The 23690-nt window shown below is 47.4% G+C and overlaps 1 protein-coding gene across 1 annotated transcript; it reads left to right on the forward strand.

The window, feature by feature from the left end:
• The first annotated feature begins 1095 nt into the window (after positions 1–1095).
• LOC134390369 (cystatin-13-like) lies at positions 1096–9922 on the forward strand. Its single transcript, XM_063113637.1, has 3 exons — positions 1096–1323; positions 4057–4170; positions 9839–9922. The coding sequence occupies exons 1-3, from the start codon at positions 1096–1098 to the stop codon at positions 9920–9922; spliced, it is 426 nt and encodes a 141-aa protein (XP_062969707.1).
• The last annotated feature ends 13768 nt before the right edge of the window (positions 9923–23690 follow it).

Raw genomic sequence — 23690 nt, forward strand, 5'->3', positions numbered from 1 at the left:
ACCCTGTGGACTTTGGCCATGCCGCATGGGCTGTGGTTTGCTCACTCCCATCTGGCTCCCCTGCATCTCACAGGCCACCTCCTGACTTACCTTCCACAGTATGACTGGATGTCCCCCAAAGCAAATGCACACTCAGGCCTGCTTTTTTACCCACAGAGCACTTCTGACACCAAATGTGTGGGTTTTCACACTAAGCAATTCTCTAGGACACTAACTAGGTGTCTAGTGATTCAAGTCCATTCTGTCACTAACCACCCAGAGTTGGCCTCAGCCCCCGCAGGCTTGAGGGCTCCATCCCACAAGACTGCCCCGCCTCTGATGCCAGTCACACTGGGGGTCTCCAGGTTACCCACGCTTATGCCCAACTTGGGTACACATTGGAGGTTCCCACACCACCTCAGGTTCAATAATTTCCTATAATGGTTCACAAAACTTAGGGAAATACTTTATTTACTATCACCGGTTTGTTATGAAGGACACTGTAAAGGATATAGGTGAGCTGCCAGATGAAGAGGTCCACAGGGCAAAGAAGGGGATGTATAAGCACCGTGCCCTTTCCAGACACAGCCTGGAAGCTCTCTGAACCCTGTCGCTTAGGGTTTTGTGGAGGCTCCATTAACTAGGCATGATTAATTAAATCATTGGTCATTGGTGATTCAACTCAACCTCCATCCCCTCTCCCCACCATGGAGGCTGAGGATGCAGCTAAGTTTCAACTTTTTAATCACAAGATTGGTTCCTCTGGCCACCAGCACCCATCTTGAGGCTATCAAAGGGCCTATCAAGAGTCACTTCCTCAGCAGAAACTCAGGAAAAGGGCTCCCTACAAATAACAAAAGACACTCTTCTCAGATCCCTGTCACTCAGGAGATTCCAAGGGCTTTGGATGTTCTATGCCAGAAATGGGGGATGAAGACCAAATATGTATTTTATTTTATATTATAACATCACAACTATGTTAACGGAAGTCCCTTCCTTTTAAACCACAGTGACGTCAAACAGAGCTGGGTGCATCTGCAGAGGCAGTGGGACCAGCCCAGCACACACCTGGAAGGACAGAACGAACGTGGCCAGTGCCCCCTCGGCTCAGACGCCATGGCCAGACTCTGCCAGGCCCTGCTGCTTCTGGCAGCCACTGTGGCCCTTGCGTCCAGGACAGTCCAAACCTGGGGTTCACCCAAGGTGGTACGGAAGTTCCAGGACATCCCCAAAACCTATGTCTATGTGCAGCAGGCACTCTGGTATGCCATGAAAGAGTATAACAAGGCCAGTGATGACACATACAACTTCAAAGTGGCGCAGATTCTGAAAGCCCAGGAGCAGGTTGGTGGAGAATTTGCTCCTTGCTCTGTCACTCCCCGTCCTCAGTCAGGGCGGAGCCCATCATCCCTGGATGGCTACTGAAACTAGGAATGGAAAACACAGCTGAGAAATGCCTTTAGCCAAAATATATTAATTTTATTTTAGGGTTTTTGAAGGAAAATTAATTATATTTCATCTTTTATTATTTTGAGGTGGAGATGAAACATAAGATGTTCATTAAAATAACTTAAAATTGGTTATAATCAAAAAATAGGAGTAAGAGCTGAGAAGGCAACTTGAAGGGGCTAAGTTTGGGACAATTTGAGCCTCCTCAACACTAGTTGAGATGATGCGACAAAAAGGAACCAAAGCAGGCAGGAAGCTTCCCCTTTACAGGAAAATGCCAACTCATAGATGTAAAAGAAATGGCATAATTAGAAAATTATGCCATTTTCTAGTTGCACCTTTTCCAGCCACCACGGTAATATCTAGTTCAGGCAAAGATTATCAATGAATCCTGCACCCATTGTGTGAGAGAGTGTTTGGGACAAATCACTGCAGGGATTACTTGTTAGTTACAAGATCCCCTCACGATCAACTCCCTCACCCAATGCTCATCACCAGCACTGGGACAGTTGTCATCATAAGGCCCGGCAGCACCTGTGTACAGTATTCTTGCCAGAATGCAAGACCCCAAATGTAGTCATGAGGAACAATTAGACAAATCCATATTATGGGACACCGTATAAGACCACATAAAAGTTTCAGCATCATGATAGACAGGGAAAAAAGATCTGGAAAATTGCTCTCCACTAAGGGAGACTTAAGCAACAACAACTAACTCAATGTGCAGTCCTGTGCTATCTCTTGGATTTAAAAGGAAAAAAAAAAAACTATAAAGAATGTTATTAGGACAACTGGGGGAATTTGAATATGAACTGTGTAATAGAAGAGAGCATTGCGCAGGTGTTAAATTCCCTGAGAAAGGTGAGGGTGCTGTGGTTGGGTGGGAGTCTGAGGGAGGGCACAGTGGACTGCACTGAAGGACGGGGTTAGACCGTCCAGCCGGGGTTTGAGGACTCAGCTTGTGGTGATGCCGACGACACACAGCAGAGACTCCTCTTCCTGCTCCTCTTTCTCCCAGCTCACCTTCTCTGTGCCGTCTTCCTGCAGCCTTTGCTGTCCGTCTCTCCTGGGTTCACATCCTAGGGATCCTACAGGGTGTACAAAGGGACTTCAAAGAGTTCATGGGAAAATAGAATTAAATGATAAAAATATAAATATAAACATCATTTCTTAACATAAGCTCCATCAAGTTCAGGACACTTTCATAAGTGATGATAGCAGCCAAAAGGTCATCCCTAAAGAACCGAGGGTCCTGGGAATTTAACCACATCAATGCAGTCTTTTCTACATTACAAACTGAAGGAAAATGGGTGCCCTTTAAAGATTTTTTAAGATTAGGAAACAAAAGAAGTCAGAGGGAGCCAAATCAGGACAATAAGGCAGATGCCTAATGATTCCCCATTGAAACTCTTGCAAAATTGCCCTTGTTGATGAGAGGAGTGAGCAGGGGCATTGTCATGGTGCAGAAGGACTCTATGGTGAAGCTTCTGGGTGTTTTTCTGCTAAAGCTTTGGCTAACTTTCTCAAAACATTCTCATAATAAGCAGATGTTATCATTCTTTAGCCCTCCAGAAAGTCAACAAGCAAAATGTCTTGAGCATCCCAAAAAACTGCTGCCACAACCTTTGCTCTCCACTGGTCCACTTTTGCTTTGACTGGACCACTTCCACCTCTTGGTAGCCATGGCTTTGATTGTGCTTTGTCTTTGGGATTATACTGGTAAAGCCATGATTCATCTCTTGTTATGATTCTTTGAAGAAATGCTTCAGGATCTTGATCCCACTTGTTTAAAATTTCCATTGAAAATTCTGCGCTAGTCTGCAGCTGATCTGGGTACAAAAGTTTTGGCATTTGCTCAACTAATTTTTTAGTCAGAATTGTGTAAGCTGAACCAGTCGAGAAGTCCATGGTGTTGGCTATTGTTTCTGCTGGTGATCGTCAGCTCTTTTCAATGAGAGCACAAACAAGATGAATTATTTCCTCATAAATTGCTGTGGGTGGCCTGCTGCTGTGGGCTTCATCTTCAAACATCCTCTCATCCTTTCTTGCATCGAGTTATCCATTTGTAAACTGCTCATTTCTTTGGGGCATTGTCCCATACACGTTCTGTGAAGCATCAATGACTCCATCATTCTTCCACCCAAGCTTCACCATAAACTTGATGTTCTTGCTTCAGCATTAGCAGAATTTATGTGCTCTCATAGGGGCTCTTTTCAAACTGATGTCTTATCCTTCTTAGTGCCACAAACTAGACCCTGTTGAGACATTTTAAAACAAGTTAGCACGAGGACTGGCTAGTTAGTTCAGTTGGTTAGAGCACAGCCTTATGACACCAAGGTCACGTGTTCAGATCCCCTTACAAGCCAGCTGCCAAAAATGAATGAATGAATGAATGAATGAATGAATAAATAAATAAATAAAATTAAATACCATGATGAGAGGCAGAGAAAGAGATATTAAGAATCCTACCAAATTAGCCAAAAAGTTCTCGCAAGAAAACTGTGAGAGAGGGGAGGGTAGGGAGGCATTCTTTGCCCTAAGCAGTCAATGACATGATTATTTACCAGAGATGACAATTATACTATGTGTTCTTTGATGACATCTAAGTTTTAAATTACTCATTGACAGGTCACAGATAGTTTGGAGTACTACATGGAAGTCAAAATTGCCCGAACAATGTGCAAGAAAATTTCAGGAGAAAATGAAAACTGCTTATTTCAAAGTGATCCGCAAATGCAGAAGGTACGTGGCTGAGACAAGAGGGGACAATGGCCCTGCTCAGATCTGCGTGCCAAGCAGAGAAAGGCGGCAGGACCGGTCCTGCTGCAGTCTTCTGGTGTTCTGTGTGAACCACATGCTGATCATTTCTCCCGACTCTGCTGTCTGGGCAGGACAGCTCTTCCTCCCCTGTGGAGTGTGGTGTGCTGGGGCAGCAATGCTTCACTTCACACAGCTGCTCCACTCACAGGTCTGGTGCCTCAGCTGGGATGGCTGAGACAGTTGGGGGCTGGCCAGGCCCCTTTCTCACTCTGTTTAGGGCCTCTCCATGGGGCAGACTTGTAGGGTTTGTCCAGGACTGAAGGGATTTCTGGGATGGGGCTAATCAGTGCTAAAACTGGGGAAATCCCGGGCAAACCAAGGTGAGTTGGTCACGCTACACTTGGACTTCCTCACAACATGGTGGTCCCGAGGGAATCAAGCTCCTTAACTAGTTCTGAAGAGGAGGAAGCCAGAGCTGCCACCAGCACCGCCAGGAAGGAGTTGAGGCAGCCGTCCTGGTGGACTCACTGTCCTGGGCACCATCTGCAGGCGGGTGCTGACTCAGTAGAAAGTCTGGCATGTCCTCCCCCACTGAAGTCCTTGAATGAGGACTCATTCCAGTGCTGGGACTCCACAAGCTTGTGGTTGCCTTGAAGCAGGGGACATCAGAAGGCGCTCTTCTTTGCTAATTCCAGTGGCCTGGCTGCTGAGTGGAAGGCCTGGGAGGCTCTGGACAGTCTCCACACGCCCAGCCCAGTGGCTCCACATGCCTGACACCATCCCATGAGTTCAGCCTTCTGCTTCTTTACCTGAGAGATGAGGGACAATCCCTGCAGGGAGGGGGTGCTGCCAGACCTTGGGCCCAGAGGGGGACTGTCACAGAGGGGCCAGTTCATCACAAACTCCTCTACTCTCCTCATATCTAACAGGGATACATTTCAGATTTAAATGTAATCTTTTTAAGTGTACATAAATATTTTCTAAAAATGCATTCTCATAAAACTATAACTGATGAAAGTGATGGCACATCCCCTGGACCCCTCGATGATGTCCCAGTTCCATCCTCTCCCCAGGACTTAACACTGGAAGCATTTGTGTGGATACCCTCAAGACAACTTCGCTATAAATTTCCATAAATTCATGTAGCTCTTCTTCTTTCTTTTATTTAAAATAAATGGGGATGCACTATGTGTATTTTGATTCAGCTTCTCTTTTTGCCTTTTCAAATTTGTCTTGGCAATCTTCTCATAGACGTTATTTCCAATGTTTCTCTTTCTTAAAGAAAACTGAATTGAAAATTCTTATACATATATGTTTCTGTGCCTTGTGTATTGTTATTATTATTATTTTTTACCTATTTAGGATATAGATAAGCTGGCACGATACATGGCTAGACATAAATAATGGCAGATTAGTGGTTGCCAAAAATTGCCCAGATATGCTCCAATGAAAAATCTTTGTATTTTAATGAATAGTAGACATCACAGCAGGATGATGAAATGCAAGTGAACGACTACATCTAGAGAGTGAATTCTTCTTAAAACTACTAGAAATAGTTTTAAATTAAGTAATATTTTAAAAATTTAGGTTGGTATTAAAAATGATTTATCTAATCCCCTCGTGCCTACCACACAGATTTTACAACATTATCATTTAAACAGATTAATTTAAAATATTTATTTTTATTTATTATTTGTTTTTAAATCATTTTTATTGTGTGCATTTAAGGTATACAACATGATGTTATAGGAAACATACAGATGATATAGTGGTCACCGTAGTGCAGCACATTAACCTGTCCATCATCTCATGTAGCTACCCATTTTTTGTTTGTCCTTGTATGTTGAACAGCTGAAATCTAGTCATTTGGTGGGAATCCTAAATACAGTACAATTGTATTAACTATAGCCTTCATGTTATACACTAGATCTCTAGACTTGTTCTACATATCTGCTACTTTGTAACTTTTAACCTACCTCTAACCCTATTCTATTCCAGCCCCAGGTAACCACTGTTTTATTCTCTCTGCATACTTGACTCTTATTTTTTGGATTCCGCATATAAGTGAGATCATGCAGTATCTGTCTGTGTCTGGCTTATTTCATTTAGCACAATGTCCTCCAGGTTCATCCATGCTGTAGCAAATGGCAGGATCCCTTTCTTTTTTAAGGCTAAATAATATCACCTTGTGTGTGCATGTGTGTGTGTGTATACCACAATTTCTTTTATTTATTCACTTTTATTGAAACATAATTGATTGTACATATCTGTGGGATACCATGTTGAATATCAATACCTATGTGCAATATGTGATGCTCAAATCAGGATAATTAGTATACTCAGCATTATACAATGTAACCTTTTTTTTGTATACCACAATTTCTTTATACATTGTCCATTGTAGGACACTTAGGTTGTTTCCATATCGTGGATATTGTGTGCAATGCTGCAGTGAACATGGGAGTGCAGATCCCTTTACAAGGTGGTGGTTTCAGTTCCAGAGGGATCACTGAGTCATCAGGTAGTTCTGTTTTTAATTTCTTTAGGAACCTCCATACTGCTTTCCTCAATGGCTGCACCGATCTACATCCTACCAGCAGCGTGCAAGGGCTCCCTTTTCTCCACACTCTCGCCAACATCTGTTATCTCTTGACTTTTTGATAATAGCCATTCTAATGGGTGTTATTAAATATTTATTTTAAAAAATAAAATGTTACCTATCCATTTTCCTCCCCCCAAAGACAATCAGTCTTCTAAAACTGATGAGTAACATTCCTTTCCCTGTTTTAAAACTTTTACCTATGTATGCAGAGTTTTGTGTGTTTTTCAAACTTTACATAGCTTTTAAAACTTTCACTTTTTTCTTCACAATATGTTTGAAGTTTATTCATGTTGGCACAATCTGCTATTTTTGTTTATCGCCAAACAATTTCTTAGGCCACAATTGATGTGTATAGAAATTGACCCAAAATTGGTTGTATTACTGCCTATTAAGCTTATGTGACTATATGTCATTGTACTTAACTGTTTCCTTACTTTAGACAATTTTGGTTGTTCTCGGTTTTTCACTTTTATCAACAGCACTGGGTGAGAGTCCTGCTGTGTGCCCACTGTACCAAAGGGAAGAATGTCTTCAGGGGTGACATTGTGAGTGAGACTGTGGTATGATAGGGCATGTATGACATCAGCTTTAGTGTGGGGGGCCACATGTGGTGTGTACCTTCAAGTCTGCTCTCCAGAGTGGCCAGGCCAGCAGAGGTCCCACCAGGGGTGTGTCCTTCATTTCCCCACAGGCCTGCCAGCACCTGGTGTTAGGAGCCTGATGTATGTGAAATGTTATCACATTTCCATTTGCATCTCCCCTATTTTTATCAAGGTGATGTGTTTTAATATTCCTAGGTTTTCACTTCTAGGACTTGCTTTTTTAGTATCCTTTCCCCATGAGTGATCAGATGGCCCCTGTCAGGAGCCGTGGCCTCAGGGAAGGAACACAGCCAACCTGCTGTGACCACCTGACCTCACTCTCCTCCGGCTGCCCTCTTCCCGGCCTTTGTCTCCCCTTGGCCAAACCCAACTGGGAGCCAGAAGGTGCCCACTGTTGCCACCCAGAGAGATCAGACTTCCAAGATGTGTGGGTAGATACGGGAGCAGTGCGGGCCCAGAGGCACAAAGGGACAGCAGCCAGCACAGGGCAGGAGTGGAGTGGTGAGCTCAGGCGGGGCTGCCAGGAGTCTGCTGGAGTAGCTCAGCCAGGAGAGGGTGTCAGCTGGTTGGAGGAGGTGCTCAGAGTCCGGATGTCCAGAGAAGATTTGTGCGGAATTTGCTGATGATGGTCTATGGAGTGTGAAATTGGGACCATCAAGGAAGACTTCAGGTTTGAGGAGTTTGGAAGCAGTTTGCTGTTGTTTTTTCTTACAACCTCTTCCTCTGTGCTGCATGTTTGGAACTCAGTGGATGTCCACCCCCGTGCCCTCTCTCTCTGCTCACCACGGGGGATTCCTCTCCGTCTCTGTCCTCACGTGGGAGCCTTTCCTGTTTCTTAGAGCTCCTGTGGATCTGACCTCATCTCTTCTCTCCAGTTACTTATCGGGATTTAGAAAGGAAGAAAGGGTGAATATCTGGGCTCCTTAGAAAATAAACCTTTCAAACTCGATATTATTATAAGTAGTTATTGGCCTGATTCATTTAATTCATTAAAATTGGGAAATTTTCAGAAATATTAAGTGTCGTAAAATCAGCTATAACTACCCTTATGTGAAGCTTACCATTGTTGATATATTGTTATATGAATGTATCCTAGTTTTTTCTGTATTTTATTTTATATGTACATTTTTGTGTAGCGGGAGTACAATGAACACTGTTTTATAACCTAGATTTTTATTTAATAAGACCTAAGCATTCTCAAAACTGTAAAATTATGTGAGAACCTCATATAATAAAGCCATTTGATTTCATCGTATGGTGCTTTCACATATTATTTAGCCAATCCCTGAAAATTAATTATTTAAGATTTTTCTAATTTGTAGCTATTATGAACAGTGTTATAATGAATAGCCTTTATTTCGATTTGTGTGTATATCTGGTTATTGTTTTCTCACAGGCAAAGTTCCCAGAAATTGAATTACTAACCCAATATTGTTTTCACCTCTTAAGGATATTTAATATTCATTGCTAAAATGTCATCTGGGATTGATCTTGATAATTTGGTTTTTCAATTCCTCTGTTTCCTGATTGTTTTCTGTCTACCTTGGGTGGGCCACAAATTAAGCAAATCATTAGTTAACCCTCTGATAAGCCCAAAGCCCACTCTCTCCCTTCCCTCTACTGCCACACACCAACTCACCCCGCCCTGGACCCCCCTCCCACCTGGGTGCACTGAAGAAGCCTTGACTCAGTCCTTCAATCACCTGTCTGGGCTGCTGGTGGCTTGTCCTCTTTTCTCCCTCAATCTGGTCCTACACCTTTGTATCTTATACAACTTCATCTCCACTTGATGCTGTCATTCATGTTTACATTAGTGTCATGGAAGTGTTCTTACTTTACCATTTGATTGTAACCACATAAAGACTTTAGGAAAGAAAAGAGGAAAACACGGGTGCTCGTCACCAAGCTGTGAGTCTGATGCTCCACTTGTGCAGGACTCTGAGACAAGATCTAGGTGGCTCCTCTCAGCTTTCCAGCTGCAATCTTCTCTTCTTGGTCTCTGGCCAAATTTCGGTCCCTGTCCCCAAGGTCTGCAGGACCCTGTGCTATTCTTGTTATGTCTCTCCTAGGCAGGACCCACTGGGCCCTCCGTGCAGCACAGGGTCTACGTGGGCTTCCTAGCCAGCATGGTTGGATGAGGAACAGAGCTGGAGACCAGGATGCCCAAGGATAACCAGCTCCTGAGCTCTGATTGTTGCTCTCCTTGACCCAAAGCAGCCACGCCCATGATTGCTCAGATCATGGGGTGCAGGATGTAGATCCATCCTGGTGAGCTAGGCTAACTCCTCTGCCTTCAGGTTCCATGGACTGCAGGGGTATGGCTTACTCAGACAGCCTCGTAGCCCTCCTGAAGCAGAATTCTGGAAATAGAAATTTCTGGTTTTGTCTTTTTTTTCTTTTTCATTTCTTAAAAAATATAACCTAATTTACCTTTTTTCTCTTTTAGATGTTTCTCTGCACCTTTATTGTTAGATCCAAACCATGGCTATTTGAACTCACTATGCTGAAGACAGAGTGCAAGAATATCTAATAATCTTCCAGAACCTTCTTCCATGTCCACTTTCATTTTAAAGAAGAAGGAATGGCACTTGCCAGGCATTTCAACAACACAGTGGACCCACTGACTTCATTTCTGTGGCCTTTTTGCTTTTTTGTGTGTTCTTTGGGGGCGGATGATGAGATGTGTGATGCTTTCTTCTAGTGTTAGGCAGCTCTTCCAGCTGATGACTTCCTCTCCTAGCACACACATCTGCCACCAGTCCATGGAAGCTGTTTCTGTCACTCACCAACTCTGAGTACAAATTGCTTTTCCATGACAGATCTTTCTGGATAGCCAGAAGAACCCAGCACACAATTGCTTCAAGCATGGTGGGCACCTTCAGTAAGGTTCTGAGGGTTTGGCTGCCTTGAGAATGTCCACCCGTGGATTTCCACAGAAATCTCCCTTCCCAGGACTCCTAGGAAGCCATAGCCCAATGCTTAGCAGCAGTTGGTTTTAAAGCCCAGATCCGACGATAGTGACAGTTGGGCCATTTCGAGATTTGTGTTGTTTTGAAATGAGACAGAAAAAATGGAAGAAGACTGGTGCATGAAGAGTAAGCTGCACTTGTGTGTGTGTTTGTGCATGAGTGCATGTTCACAGGTGAGTGTGTCAGTTAGCTAATGCTATGTGACAATCACCTGGCCACTTAGTGGCTCGCTGTGTCTGTGAGTCAGAGATCTGGAGGTGGCTTGGTTGAGTGGCTCCAGATGTCACCTGATGAGGTTACACTCAGATGTTGACTGCCCTGCCATCATCTGAAGATCTGATTGACTCTGGAGAATCTGCTTCTGGGGGAGCTCACTCACAGGGCTGCAGATGGGCGGCAGCTGTTGACTGGAGCTCTCTGCTCTCCTCCAGGGGGCCTCTCCGCAAGGCTGCTGTGTGCGTGGTAAGGTGGCTGACTTCCTCCAGGCAGAGTGATACAAGAGACCAAGATGGAAGCTACAACATCCTTTGTGACCTAACTTCGGATGTCACAGCCATCACTTCCTCCTTATGTTATTGATCTGGTCACACAGATCAGCCCTGGCTCAAAGGGGAAGGACACTATATCAGGGTGTGATGATCAGGACATGAGGATCATTGGATGCCATGCTAGAGTCTGGCCACAATGTACGTGTGTGTGTGTATGTGTGTGGTGGACTGAGGTGATGAAAGGGAATAACATGACCAGAAAGAGGCACTTTCTGAAAGCTGAATGTGGTGACTACAGCCCTGCTGTGCAGCTGGAGGCCAGTCAGGCAAATGTCAGCAGTGACATGGGTTCAGGCTCTAACTTAGACATCTCAGTGAGAGATGGGGAAGCTCAGAGGCCACCTGAGAGACAGCCCACACAGAGGCTCCTCTGGCAGGGCCACCTGCAGCCATCTAAGCTTTCTCTGTGCATGAGGGGGAGGCTTGAGTGCTGGGGAGGAAATGGCCCTGGGAGGAGCCCTCAGCCAATGGCAGAAGTTGGAGGATCAATACCTGGGCCTTCTGACCCAGGGAGATACACTGAGGTGTGGCCCAGCCAGTCTCTGAGGGGCACCCAGCATGACTAAACCCGAGTTGCCCACATTGCTAACCTGCTGTTTCTCTCCATTTTCACCCCCCTACTGCCCTTCTGTTGTTTTCTAGGATCACATCTAAAAAAGCCAGTTGCAGCTCAGTTTTTGCCTCAAGGTCAGCTTTTGGAAAAACCAACCTTCTAGTGGAGCCCAGGTCTACTGTGAGGGGCCACGCAGGCCACTCTGGGCTTGCTTGGGTGAGTCAGGAGGCAAGACCCCTTCTTCTGCACCTCCCTGGCCTCAGCCAGCAGCTATGTTGTGTGGAGGGCAGGGGCCCTGCCCGCTCTGACCGCCCCCTCCCCTGTGTGGTCACAGAGTTCTGAGGACACATAAGAGCAGTTCTTGTCCCATTTTTTCCCTGCCTCAGGACGGGGCTCGTTGTGCTGATACCTGCACCTGTGCTGTCCCACTTCTGCCCTTTGGCCCTGGCCTGATGGGTGTGCAGCCTGTGCTTCCAGGCCACTGGCTCTCTCACTCCTCAGCAGGAGCTGGCCAGCCCTGCCTGGCCCCATGAGCAGCCTGTAGAGAAAGGCTTTCTCTGCTGAGCCCTGACAGTGTGGTTGAATACCTAGAGGGACCTGGGCTTGTCAGTCCCATCTTAGCCATGACTCCTGTTGTATGGCTCGGGGCCGAGCAAACCTTCCTGCCCCGTCTGAGGCCAGCCGGGCTAGTACAGGCAATGTGTTGGTGCAGGTCTAACTCCACAAAACTGCCTGGTCCCTGCCAAGCCATTGAGCCAGAGTCAGGATGAAGAATTGGGATCAAGGCAGTTTTATTTACTCATGAAACTCTTGAGTTTTCATTGACCCACTTTTGGCAACATTTTTATGTGAGTGTGAGGGGATCTGGAATGTGCGGGCACATGGGCTCGAGAGACACCTTCACTGCCAGCCCTTTCTGTACCAGAGCCTCAGCAGCCTCAGACACGCCAGGGCAGGACGGCTGGAGTGATGCGGGGTTCCACCCTCACCTGCCACTGTGGAGACCTCACTCTTTATGTGACAACTTGGATGACAGAAGCGTTGCCTTTGTCAGCACATTATTGCTTTTCCTTAGCTCATGAATAATATTGAAAAAGGAAAAGGAGAAGACAGAGTTGAAAACCCACCTTACAAAGCAGGGAATGCTCCTGCTGTGGTTTGAGTGTGTCCCCCCCACAATTCAGGTACTGCCAGTGTGACGGCATTAAGAGGTGAGGCCTGTACATGGTGATTAAGCCATGGGAGCTTCTCTTTAACGGGTGGGATTAAGCCCCACCCCCCCAAAGGGGCTTCACACAGTCTTTGGGTACAGCCTGGGCCATGTGGGGATGTGGCAAGGCCAGTGCCTTGATTTTGGATGCCCCAGCTTCTAGAACTCTGAGAAATAAATTTCTGTTCTATATAAGTTACTGAGTCTGTGATATTCTGTTATGGCAATGTGAACAGACTAAGACACTTCCCTTCCTGTGCTCGGCAAGGGCCAGCAGGAGCCAAAGCTCTGAATGTGTAGGATGTGCCAGGGCATGAAGAGAATCTGAGTCTCAGGACCTGAAGTGGAGAAATGGAATGGGCAGAAGTCATCCTGAGGCCACACACAGGGCAGTGCCACTGTCAGCTGGGATGTGACTCACTGTCATGGCAACCCCTTTCCTCCCCTGGCTCCATCCCATCCGCCCTTCCTCTGGCTCAAGGAGCGTCTTGGGAGGCTACAAAGACCTCCCCACAGTCTCCACATCATTCTTACTCTGTTTTCAGTCCTATATTTAATGTCCCCAGGACTGTGTCCCTCTGGGAGAGATGAGGACAGTGCCCACATGTGCCACTAGCAGATGGGGAGGTGGCCACAGTGCAGAATAAGAGAGTGTGCATGGAGAGCATTTTGAACTAATTTGACTATTTTCTTGGACTCCCTTGTTTGATTTCAGCTGCAACTCTTTGAGGTCAGACAAGCAGGGGTTGTCATCCCTGTGTACATTATCGGGAAACTGAGGCCCCAGGTTAGAAGCTAGGAGGGTGCAGAGTTGGATGAGAACTGATATTTCTGGAGAGCAAGAGAGCTAATGACAATACATGGCAGTCTGTGCCCCCTTTCCTTCCTGGGGCCCGGGTCAGGGATGCCGCTGACCAGCTGCTCCCAGCATGGCTCTGGCTTCAGCCTCTGGCATAAGATTTGCCTAGGTGCCTACTTCATGGCCACCCTCAAAATCTATGGACTAATTTCCTCATTCCTTACTACACAGATTCCTGAAAAAAGAGAAGTGACCAGGTGGCCACCTCCAGGAGCAGGCACAGATGGGCAAGGCCAGGTAGGAGAGGTCTTCCCAAAGGAACAGGCCTCAGTGCTAGACCCATCATCTCATAAGGCCTGAGCACCCAGCCAATGTCATGCAAAACTCAGAAACCTAGAGGTACTGTGGGGATCGTCTCAAAACCTGGACATTGTGGAGACTCCCTTCTGGGGATACAGAAAACTGACAAAACCCCACACATGTGAACTGAGTCAGCCAGGACCTATCATGGCCCACCAGGAGTCAGTGCTTTGATGCCATCCTGTGGGCTCCTCCCCACCAGACCCACCAACAAATCTGTGCTCACAGAGGGTCCTGAGCCAGGACTCCCCTGGTGAGCTGATCGTCCACGAGACCCACTCCTGGGAACTGCCTGAGAAATGGGGCTTGAGTGGAATGGATGGGGTGGACTCTGGAAAACATGTGTTGGCATTGGCATGGATAAAGGTCTCCTCTAAGCTTCTTTCTGCTGACGCAGCCATGGCCAAGAGATAGACAGGGTGGGAGCAGACAGGAGAGGCGGTGGGAGGGACTAAAGAAAAACCTCCTCAAGTCTGAGACAAGGCCGGGCAGGGCAGTGCCCACCTCAGTGCTGGCGCTCCCTGCGGCTTTGCCTGAAAGCACATGGCTGAGGCATTCCCCGCCCAGGTGTCTCTAGGGAGGACACATTCCAAGATGACAGTCCAGACAGACCACATGTCTTGATTTGATTTCCCCCACATTGACCTGAAACACAGACTGAGCGTGTAGTTTATTTGGAGAGGATCTCACGAGACACAAGTGAAAGAGGGAGACAGAAAAGGAAGAAAACCATCATGTCTGTTCTCAGTGGTTTACACTGTGGGCCACGGGGGTTCATCCTGTTGGTGAGACTCTGAGAACCCATGTGGAACTTGCCTCTGAATCAGGTGCCCCGATGCTGGGGAGACTCGGACGCTCACCTGTCTCTCTCTTGATGATGGTGGTGACCCCCACACTTGACCTCTCCCACACTTGCCAGATGTACCTGCTCTGCTGAGGGAACTCCATCTACACAGAGGAAGCCCTGGGCCAAGCTGGGGCAGTAGCAGGTGGTTGAGGTGGGAGCTGGCAGCATGCTGGCACTCGGGCACCAACTGCAGGTGCACGCAGAGGGGCTCTTGTTCAGAGGCTGACAGGTATGGCCGAGGGCCAACAGCCACTGCCCACCTGTGTATGTAAAGTCTTACTGGCACACGCCCACTCTGATTTGCTTTCAACCCACAAAGGCAATGTGGGGTAGTCAAGAAAGAGACCATATAGCCCACAAAGGCCAAAAGAGTTACTCTGTAGAACTTTACAGAAAATGTGTACTGGACCTTGGTCTAGAGGACTCAGGCAGAGACTTAACAGCATCTGGCCCATCCTGACTTCCATTCGTTAATTGCACATGGATTTGTGAAAACACCACACAGGGTGTGAGGAGCTGGAGGGCCTGTCTTCCTCCATCATGCCCATGTGGTGCCCTGGGAGGTCACGGTAATCGTGTCTCTGGCCATGTGGGTCAAAGTGCATGAGCCCTGAGACAGCAGCTCAGATGCCCTTAGTTGTGCCACCAGGAGCCACCTCAGAAGGTTCTAGACTGAGAGAGAAGCCCACCTGCAGGGGACCCACCAGGCTGCCCTGCTGAGAATCACCCCATCAACTGCTCAGGCCCCTCCCTTCAGCACACGGCAGACAAAGCTTCTGGAAATGCTGATATTTAATGACCTACTAAATATGGAAAGACTGGAGAGTGTATGGCCAGGCCTGGGGGTGGATCTCAATCAGGGGAACCCCTCCGAGCAGGCCTTGTTCAGGAGTTTGAACTGTGTTTCCCAGGGCATGACATTGATGGTGAAGAGCAGGAAGGGACAGGGATGCAGGAGCCTCGGGAAGCGTGTGGCTCCTGCTCGGCCTCCTTCTCAACATTGCCCATGCCGGGCCAGCAGTGTGGGGATGTGGCTCTGGCCATCAGGTGTGGCTACCAAGCCTGACCCCAGCTGTTTCTGCCAGCAGGGCCCAGGCAGGAACAGGGAGGGAGGGCAGTGGGGCCCCTCCTCAGCCTCCACCTCCTCGACTCTGCATCAGGAATGGTGGACACTAAGAACCATCCACTCAGGCAAAGGTGATGTTGGGCACCCGCCAGGATTCTTCTGCAGACGTCAGGGGAGGGGTAGAGATGAATACTGGAGAGGAGACTCACTTATTAGAATCCAGCAGATCAGGACCCAACGGGACAACAGCAGCGTGAGGGCCATGTGGTCAGGGTGCAGGCAGCTGCAATGTTATGAGTGGGTGGGGTCAGGAAACTCACAGTGGCCAGGGGCCTGCACGTGGACCCCTGGGCTGCCTGCCGGGCTGGGCTGCCCACTAAGGCACATGCAGCATCACCTGGCAGAGCCTGTCCTGGCCCCTCCTCTACGTCCCTCAGAACGGCTTTGTCACCTGCTCCACACCTCACCCCACCCCCACGCAGGAGCATCCACAGCTGTGTACATGAGGTGCTGGTGTCCTGTCTCACCTTGCCCAGCTCTGGGCGTTTGTGAAAGTGCAGTTGTCAATGTCTTCCTGAAAGAAGACCACACCTGGTCTGACGAAGCAGCAGGTTCATGGAGAACACCATCCTTTACCAATCCTGTTGAACACAGAGGCTCACGTGGACTCACCCCTCCTGCTGCCTTTGAGAAGCTGATTGTGCAGACAGATGCATCCAGTGTAGGGAGAGCCCTGACCCTGTCCTCACTGGGAAGTTCTCCCATGGGCCTGGCATCAGTGCTCTCGAGGTAAAACCCAGGGGGACTTTCTGTAGCTGGGGAGTTCAGAGCAAAGGGTAGGTGGGCACAGTGGAGGTCACAGAGAAGGCACAGGCTGAGTCACTCTCCATTACCACAGCACCCACCTCCAGCCCCACAGCCCACTCTTCCAGGGTGAGACCCCGCTTCGATCTCAGCAGGCGTCTCAGCCTCCGACTGCATCCTCGGAGGACAGGTGCCAAGTGCATGGGGAGGTGTCAGCTCTCCAAGCCTCTGCTGGATGATCTCAGCCCTGAGAGAGGGGGCCCCATGCACCGTGCACTGTCAGTGCTTGCACCTGACCCACAGTGAGAACATGTCCTGCACTGCTGCCACCACACACTGGCACATGACTGGAACCACGGTTTCCAGGAACACCACCTGCCCCTCTTACAAAGTGTGATCTGAAGCATTCCTTGCTCTTCTGCACTCCATTCTCCTTCGTTGCATCCCATGTCATCCTCCCATCCCACCGTTTGTCCCAAACACCAGCCTGACTGTGACACACAGAGCCAGGAGCCCCACGTGGGAGTCCCCACCCGAGAGAGCAGGGGCAGCAGCACCAGCCAGGGCAATGCACGCAGGTGTGCACAGAGGCTTCAGCTGTGTGCTGGGCTGGGGTCGTCTGCCCAGAGCAGGAGGGCGTCAGAGAAGGAGAAGTGACCACACAGTGTCACTCAGGACTGAGGGAGGTTCCCTAGAGCTCCGTGAATCCTCCTGCGCTCGCTCTCTTAGTCTCTCTCTCTCTCTCTCTCTCTGTGACTGTCTCTCTGGTTTTCTAATCATCTCTCTCATTTCGTTTCTTTGAAACCCTTCTCAATCTCTCTCTATGAACATTTCCTCTGGGGCTGTTTTCCTTACTCAGTAGCTTCATCTCTTCTGCCGTCCTTATTTGGGAGCCATTCTTCAGGTAAACAGCATCATCAAAATTATGAAGACTAAATAAAATACCTAATATTGGGTAGACTTTGAATCAAGTTTTTAAAAAATCCTAATTAAATCTTTTATAAAAACTGAAAATGACTTGATTTGGTTACATTTCACTCAGGTATAAATCACAAAGGGGGAACCAAGACTCCTTGATAAAACTCCCCCTGCTTGTCGCTCGTTAGCAGCAGGTACAGGAGGGCAGGGCCGGGGGGTCGTGGTCACCCACCTTCTCCCTCCAGGCACTCAGGACTCGCTCCAGCCTGTGGGCAGCGTTGTCTTCGCTCTGCAGGTTGAACGTGTGCACAGTGAGCTCCACCATGGCGGGGACGTAAGAAGACAGGACCTGTTCATCACTGTCCTCCTGCTCTTGGGAACACTGGGACTGAGTCACCAGGAGCTGGAAGCCTAAGAGAAGCAGCAGCATTGCCCAGGGCAGAGCCCGGCTCTGAGGCAGACACAACATGCTGCAGGTGTCCCCTGCCCCCTGCCTTTGCCCGTCCCAGTCCAGCTCCCACTGGAGCCACCAGGCCCAGGTCCTGTCCTTAATTCATCTGCTTGTACACCAACTCCTCCCTCTGGCCTCATCTCTGCCATTACACCCTGTCCCCCCTACATTGGCCTGTCCTCCTCTACCAAAGCTGTTTAACTCATGTCCTGTCCCGGAGGAAGGGTCACCACCCAGGTGGGAAGGTGGGAAGGACCAGCAATGGGATGGAGGGGCCTGGGCCTGGGTCCCAGCCAGAACCACTCCCAGTGCCTCCGTGGGTCAGAGGAGGTCTCTGCTAGGATACCCCAGAATCAACACTGAAATGAGGACACAAGGGGTGTAAAGGGAAGGTGACCCCTGAACACACCATAAGGGAGGGGCAGAGACAGAAAGAAACAGTGACTAAAGGGTACGTGGGAGGAGCAAGCGTGTGGGTGATGGGAAGCAGCGCTGCAAGGAGGCTGGTAGAAGGCTCCAGAACCCCTGTCGGAGAATCACTGGCTGCCGGCCGAGGGGCCAAACCGAGGGCTGAGGGCTCTCTTGGGCCTCACTTTCCTCCTGTGCGGTGGCTTTAGGCCTGCACCACTGGCACAGCTGCCTCGTGACAAAGAGACATGAGAAAGAGCAGTAGGTGCTAGCAGTTGGATTCCATCAGTAGGGACATGTGTTTTGGTAAATCTGGGGACAGCCATGGAAACCCCACACTGCTGGGGGACACAGGGACAGAGGTGGGTGTGGACACAAAAGTGAGGCCATACACTCTGCACCAGGTCACTTGCTCCTGAGCACAGCTGGGCACAGGTGCATCTTTGAGGGGGCTCTGAACCATGGAAAGAGAGGGGTCATGAGAGATGCCATGTCCAGGTGCACACACTTCCAGGAGCGTTTGCACACCCTCTCTCAGGCCTGCAGGACACAGGAGCATCCAGGTGGGACTCTGAGCCAGTGGAAGGTGAGGGCAGGAGCCTGGTCTCAGGGTTGTGCCTGCAGTGCAGCCTCCCACCCTCTGGCTGACCCATCTGCCCTGCGCCATAGGCAACAGATGACATTTTTGGTTCCACCCACTGAGACCCTTGGCACCCCTTCCAACAGCTGGGGGTTTTCCCAGGACCATAGGGAGCTGGGGGTGCCCTGACCTTGGAGACCTGAGGGCCAGCCCAGCTCGGCCAAGAGCCGATCCTGCATCTTTGCCCTGTCCTGAATCCTCTGTGCCTCAATTGTCCACTCCACGAATGGAGATAGCATCATCCATGCCTCCCCCAATGGCTTGTTGTTGAAGGGCCAATTGTCATCTTGCAGTAAAAGTGCTATGCTCACTGAAAAGTGCTACACGTCGGTCGGGAGCTCTGCACCGGTGGCTTCTTTCTTTATCTCTGCTGCGGATACATTGGGAACTCGCACGTTCATCAATACCATGTCTGGGCCTGGGCCACAGCCTGGGGGAGGAGAGAAGGCAGGGCTCAGAGTAACCACCAAGACTAACGGCCAAGGGCAAAATCCTGGACTTATTGTCCCCACTGTGATTACCAAACGACCTGTGTGTCTGCCCAGGGAGGGGAATTCCTCCAGAGACGGGCTCAGGTGCAAGGGGTGGGCTGGAGCCCTGGACAGGCATGGGTACTGAGGGACGGGCAATCGCTCTCCTCCCAGCCCCTCTCCAGGCTGCCCACCTGGGCCTCCCGACCCTATCTCCTTGCTCGCCTGGAACATTCCCACCCGCCTGCTCCATAGACTGGTCACCCCGATACTCACGGTGAGCCCATTTTCCTTTCTGAACCACAGAATCACTGAGGGCCCATGTCAAGTTTCTCTCACATGTTAGGGCAAAGGTGGATAAACTCACCCTCATAATAACAAGAGTATCAAATCCAAGTACAGAAATCTTAGCTCACATTAAAAGCCCTGGTTGTTGGTGATGAAACGAGTGTTCTTATAGCATAGTAACATGGTACATGATTGGGTCCAGTGCTGAGAATATCCTTAGCAATACAGATGCAGGTTATGCGATGATAAGAGAACAAATTCCATCCAGAAGCTATAATAGCCATGAACCTAGGTGCAAATGCCACCGTGGACTTGGCATAAGCGAGGATCAAGTGCTGGTGTTACCAGGAGAATCAGCCATGTTGGGAGATTCTAGCACATCTCCTAGAAGCTGATATCAGGAAGGCTAAACATTATCAAGGGCACAGAGAATCGATAGGGACCATAAACTAGTCCACTTCACTAGCTGCCTGTAAATCTCTCTACTCAGTATAAAATGTAAAATATTTTTTAATTGTGGCAAAATACAAATAATCCAAAATTACAATTTTCACATATTTAAGTGTACAGGTCAGTATTTCAAAGGGCATTCACATTGCTGTGCATAGAATGTAAATTTTTAAAAGAACAGTCTAGTAATCATGAAATTAAAGTGTTTTTTTAAAAAGTAGAAAGATATTGGCAACTGAACAATAAAGCTGTAGCTGATGGTTTTAGATTAATTGCATTTCCTCATGATAATGTAATCAAATTAGCAGTAAAAATACTACAAAATGTTTATTAAATTAATTAGAAAAATTAATTGACAGCAACAAGACTTAAATTGGTAATAACTTCATAGTAAACATCGGTTGTAAATACTGACAAAAATAGCAAAAATGCAACTAAAACATATGGTTATGTAAGTTAAAACCTTACTACCAAATAACACATAACATCTTTATAGAGCAGATTTAATACCTTATAAAACTTTTAGTATGACAGGGAAATTCATACTCAAAAAGCATTTATAAAAAAGCCAGAAATAAGAAAATAAAGAACAAAATGTTAATATATAAAACAACATTTTGTTGTTATAACAAAATGTTAACAAAATGTTAAAATAAATAATAAAACAACTAAAATTTTAAACAAAAAGTGTATGTAATGAACTATGTCAAATATTGAGGGAAAAGATTATTAGAAGTAGGGAAACTCAGGAAACGGAGATAGAGGGGAAGAGAATATAAAATATTAGTAATGATAAAAGACAGACTTCTTGAGGCACAGGATACATATTGATAGTATATGAAAATACTGTGCACAGCAAAGAGTTTTTAGACTAAATGTGCAATCATGACACATAAACAAAAATATTGAATAGTTATTCATCATCAAAATTTAAAAATTTTGTTTAGTGACTACCGCTGTGAAGAGCAGGAAAAGGCAGCTACCTGATGGGAACAAATACTTGCAAACCACGCACACATCAGACAACTAGTGTCTGGCATGTGCAAAGAACTCTCCAAATGCAACAGCAAAAAAACAGTCTCACTAGGAAATAAGCAAAAGGCACATCACCAAAGAGGTCATACAGCTGGCAAATCCGCATACAAAGTGATGTTCACCACCATTAGCTACCAGGAAAATGCCAATTAAAACCACAATGAAATATCACTACATACTCACCAGAACAACTAAAATAATAATAGTAATAAAAAAAACCAGTAACAACACCAAATGCTGGCAAGAAAACAGATAAACCGGGTCATTCGCACATTGCTGATGGGAATGTAAAACAGAACAGCCACTCTCAAAAACAATTTGGCCGTTGCTTACAAAACTAAACATGCATTCTTGGGCATATTTCCCATTCTAATGAACATGTGTTCACACAAAAACCTGTACAGGAATGTTCACAGCAGCTACTGGGTTAAATGAGATGACTTATCCCACTCATTGGCCCCGGTGTTGTATGAGAACCCCTTCTTGACTCAAAGAGTTCAATCCATGGGCATTAGATTTGGCAAGTTCTAACCATATTTCCTGAATACTACTCAATGCAAGGCAAGGGGCAGGCATCAATATTGCCACATACTTTTCACAATGTAGGACCCCACTCCTGGTCCCTGGGGAATTTGCCACTGTAATGGTGTGAGTCAGAAAATCAATCACCCTCAATGTTTCTCCTCTCCCTTTCATAGACTAGAATCAACTCACCAGCCTCTGCCACCCCCCAAATGCTGCACACACACAGTCACTTGCACATGCATATGTGCACGTGGACATACAACTGCACAGCCCATCCTTCCTCAGTCCCTGAGCACTGGATCTGGGCTTTGGGCAGGAGAGGGCAGTGGCCCAGGGCACTGGGACCTGCTGGGCTCCCTGCAGTCCCTCTCAGGCAGTGCAGCCCCATGTGGATGCTGCTGTCTCTGAAGGCAAGTGTCAGCAGAAGACAGAGGGCCACCGTTCAACATTAATCTCTCTTTTGTTTTTCTTGTATCATTCCTAAACTGTCACCTTCCTGGATTTCTTTCTCAATCACAAACTCTGCTTTCTGTCTCTTCCACTTTTCTCCTTTCTCAGTTTTCTTCCCCTTTCTCTTCTCAGTTCTCATGAAGATCTCTTCACTAATCAGTGGTTACATGTTGTACGATAATAATTTCACTTCAGTAGTACATTTTTCTGTTTTATATGTGGTAGTTTAATGATATGTCCACAGAGTCTATGAGTGTCTCTCTCTCAGGTGGCAGAGCCTAATTCCTTTCTTTTTTGTGTAGGCTGGATGTAGTAACTGGCTTCTAACCAGTCAATAGAATGGATGTGTTGGTGTACAACCTCGGAGGCCAGCTCATAAAACGCCCTGCAGCTTCCTGCTGGCTTTCTTCTCTCTTGGATCACTTACTTTGGGGTTAGCTAACTGGTGTGTTGAGAAGCTCTATAGAGGGGCCCACATGTGTTCCTGAAACAGTCAGTAAGGAGCTGAGGCCTCCAGTCAACATCTGTGTGAGGCAGCAGCCTTAGAATGGGTCATCCGGCCAGTCAAGGTGACTGCAGCCCCGGCTGACGTTTGGCCCCAGCTTCATAAAAGAATCTGAGCAAGATCTGCTAGCTGGGCCACATTTGAATTTCTGACCCACAGAAATGAAAAGACAATTAAGGATATTTTTAGCTACTAATTTTGGGGATAACATTAGATAGACAGATGGATAGATAGATAGAAATAGATATAGATACATAGCTGCTAGTTATTTATTTCTGTGTAATGCGTAGTATATCGTACTCTTGGAAACCAGTTGCAAGTACACTCAGAGGGCCTCTTAGTGTCAGATATTGGCAACCATGACCCAAGGGCCATTTCCAGTTCACTGCCTCCTTGTGTAAATAAAGTCTTATTGGAACACTCATTTGTTTACACATTACATATGGCTGCTTTCAAAATATAAGGGTAATATTGGGTAATTTTAAAGAGATCATAAATGTCCAAATAGTTACTCTCTGTTTGTTTGTTTTTCAGTAAATGTGTGCTAAATCCTGATTTAGGTGATTTGGTTAAGGTCTTGGTAGCATCTTGCACACCAAGGTCTCTCAAACATTATACATGCATCCCATGAGGATTTGTGAAAATCCTCCTTTTCCAAATGTGGGGAAGCCCTGGGGTTGCACATTTCTGAGAGGCTCCCAGGAGATGCTCCTGCTTCTCCTGGTGATGGGACCACACTTAGAGTGTGACACTAGAAGTTCTTCCTTCATCTGTCAACCTGCCATGGACCAGGAAAGTGTGTGAGCCAGTCCCTTGAGAGCAAAGGCAACAGTGCTGTGAGGGGGCCCAAGGTACTGTTGGACTCTATTGTGGATACTTGGTGCCCTAGGAGGTCACTGTCATCGCACTTCTGGCCACATGGGTCACCAGCCATGAGTCCTAAATCAAAAACTTACACACATCTTAGTTGTGCTACCTGGAGCTAGCACCAGAGGTCTAGAA

The sequence above is a fragment of the Cynocephalus volans genome, chromosome 11, assembly GCF_027409185.1.
Source record: "Cynocephalus volans isolate mCynVol1 chromosome 11, mCynVol1.pri, whole genome shotgun sequence".
Taxonomy (NCBI): Eukaryota; Metazoa; Chordata; class Mammalia; order Dermoptera; family Cynocephalidae; genus Cynocephalus; species Cynocephalus volans.

What these genes read in the sequence shown, in the direction of transcription:
- LOC134390369 (XM_063113637.1), top strand. Translation starts at nt 1,096, where the DNA reads ATGGCCAGACTCTGCCAGGCCCTGCTGCTTCTGGCAGCCACTGTGGCC. An exon ending in TTCTGAAAGCCCAGGAGCAG is followed by an intron (nt 1,324 to 4,056) that starts GTTGGTGGAGAA and finishes ACTCATTGACAG; the next exon opens with GTCACAGATAGTTTGGAGTA. An exon ending in GTGATCCGCAAATGCAGAAG is followed by an intron (nt 4,171 to 9,838) that starts GTACGTGGCTGA and finishes TTTCTCTTTTAG; the next exon opens with ATGTTTCTCTGCACCTTTAT.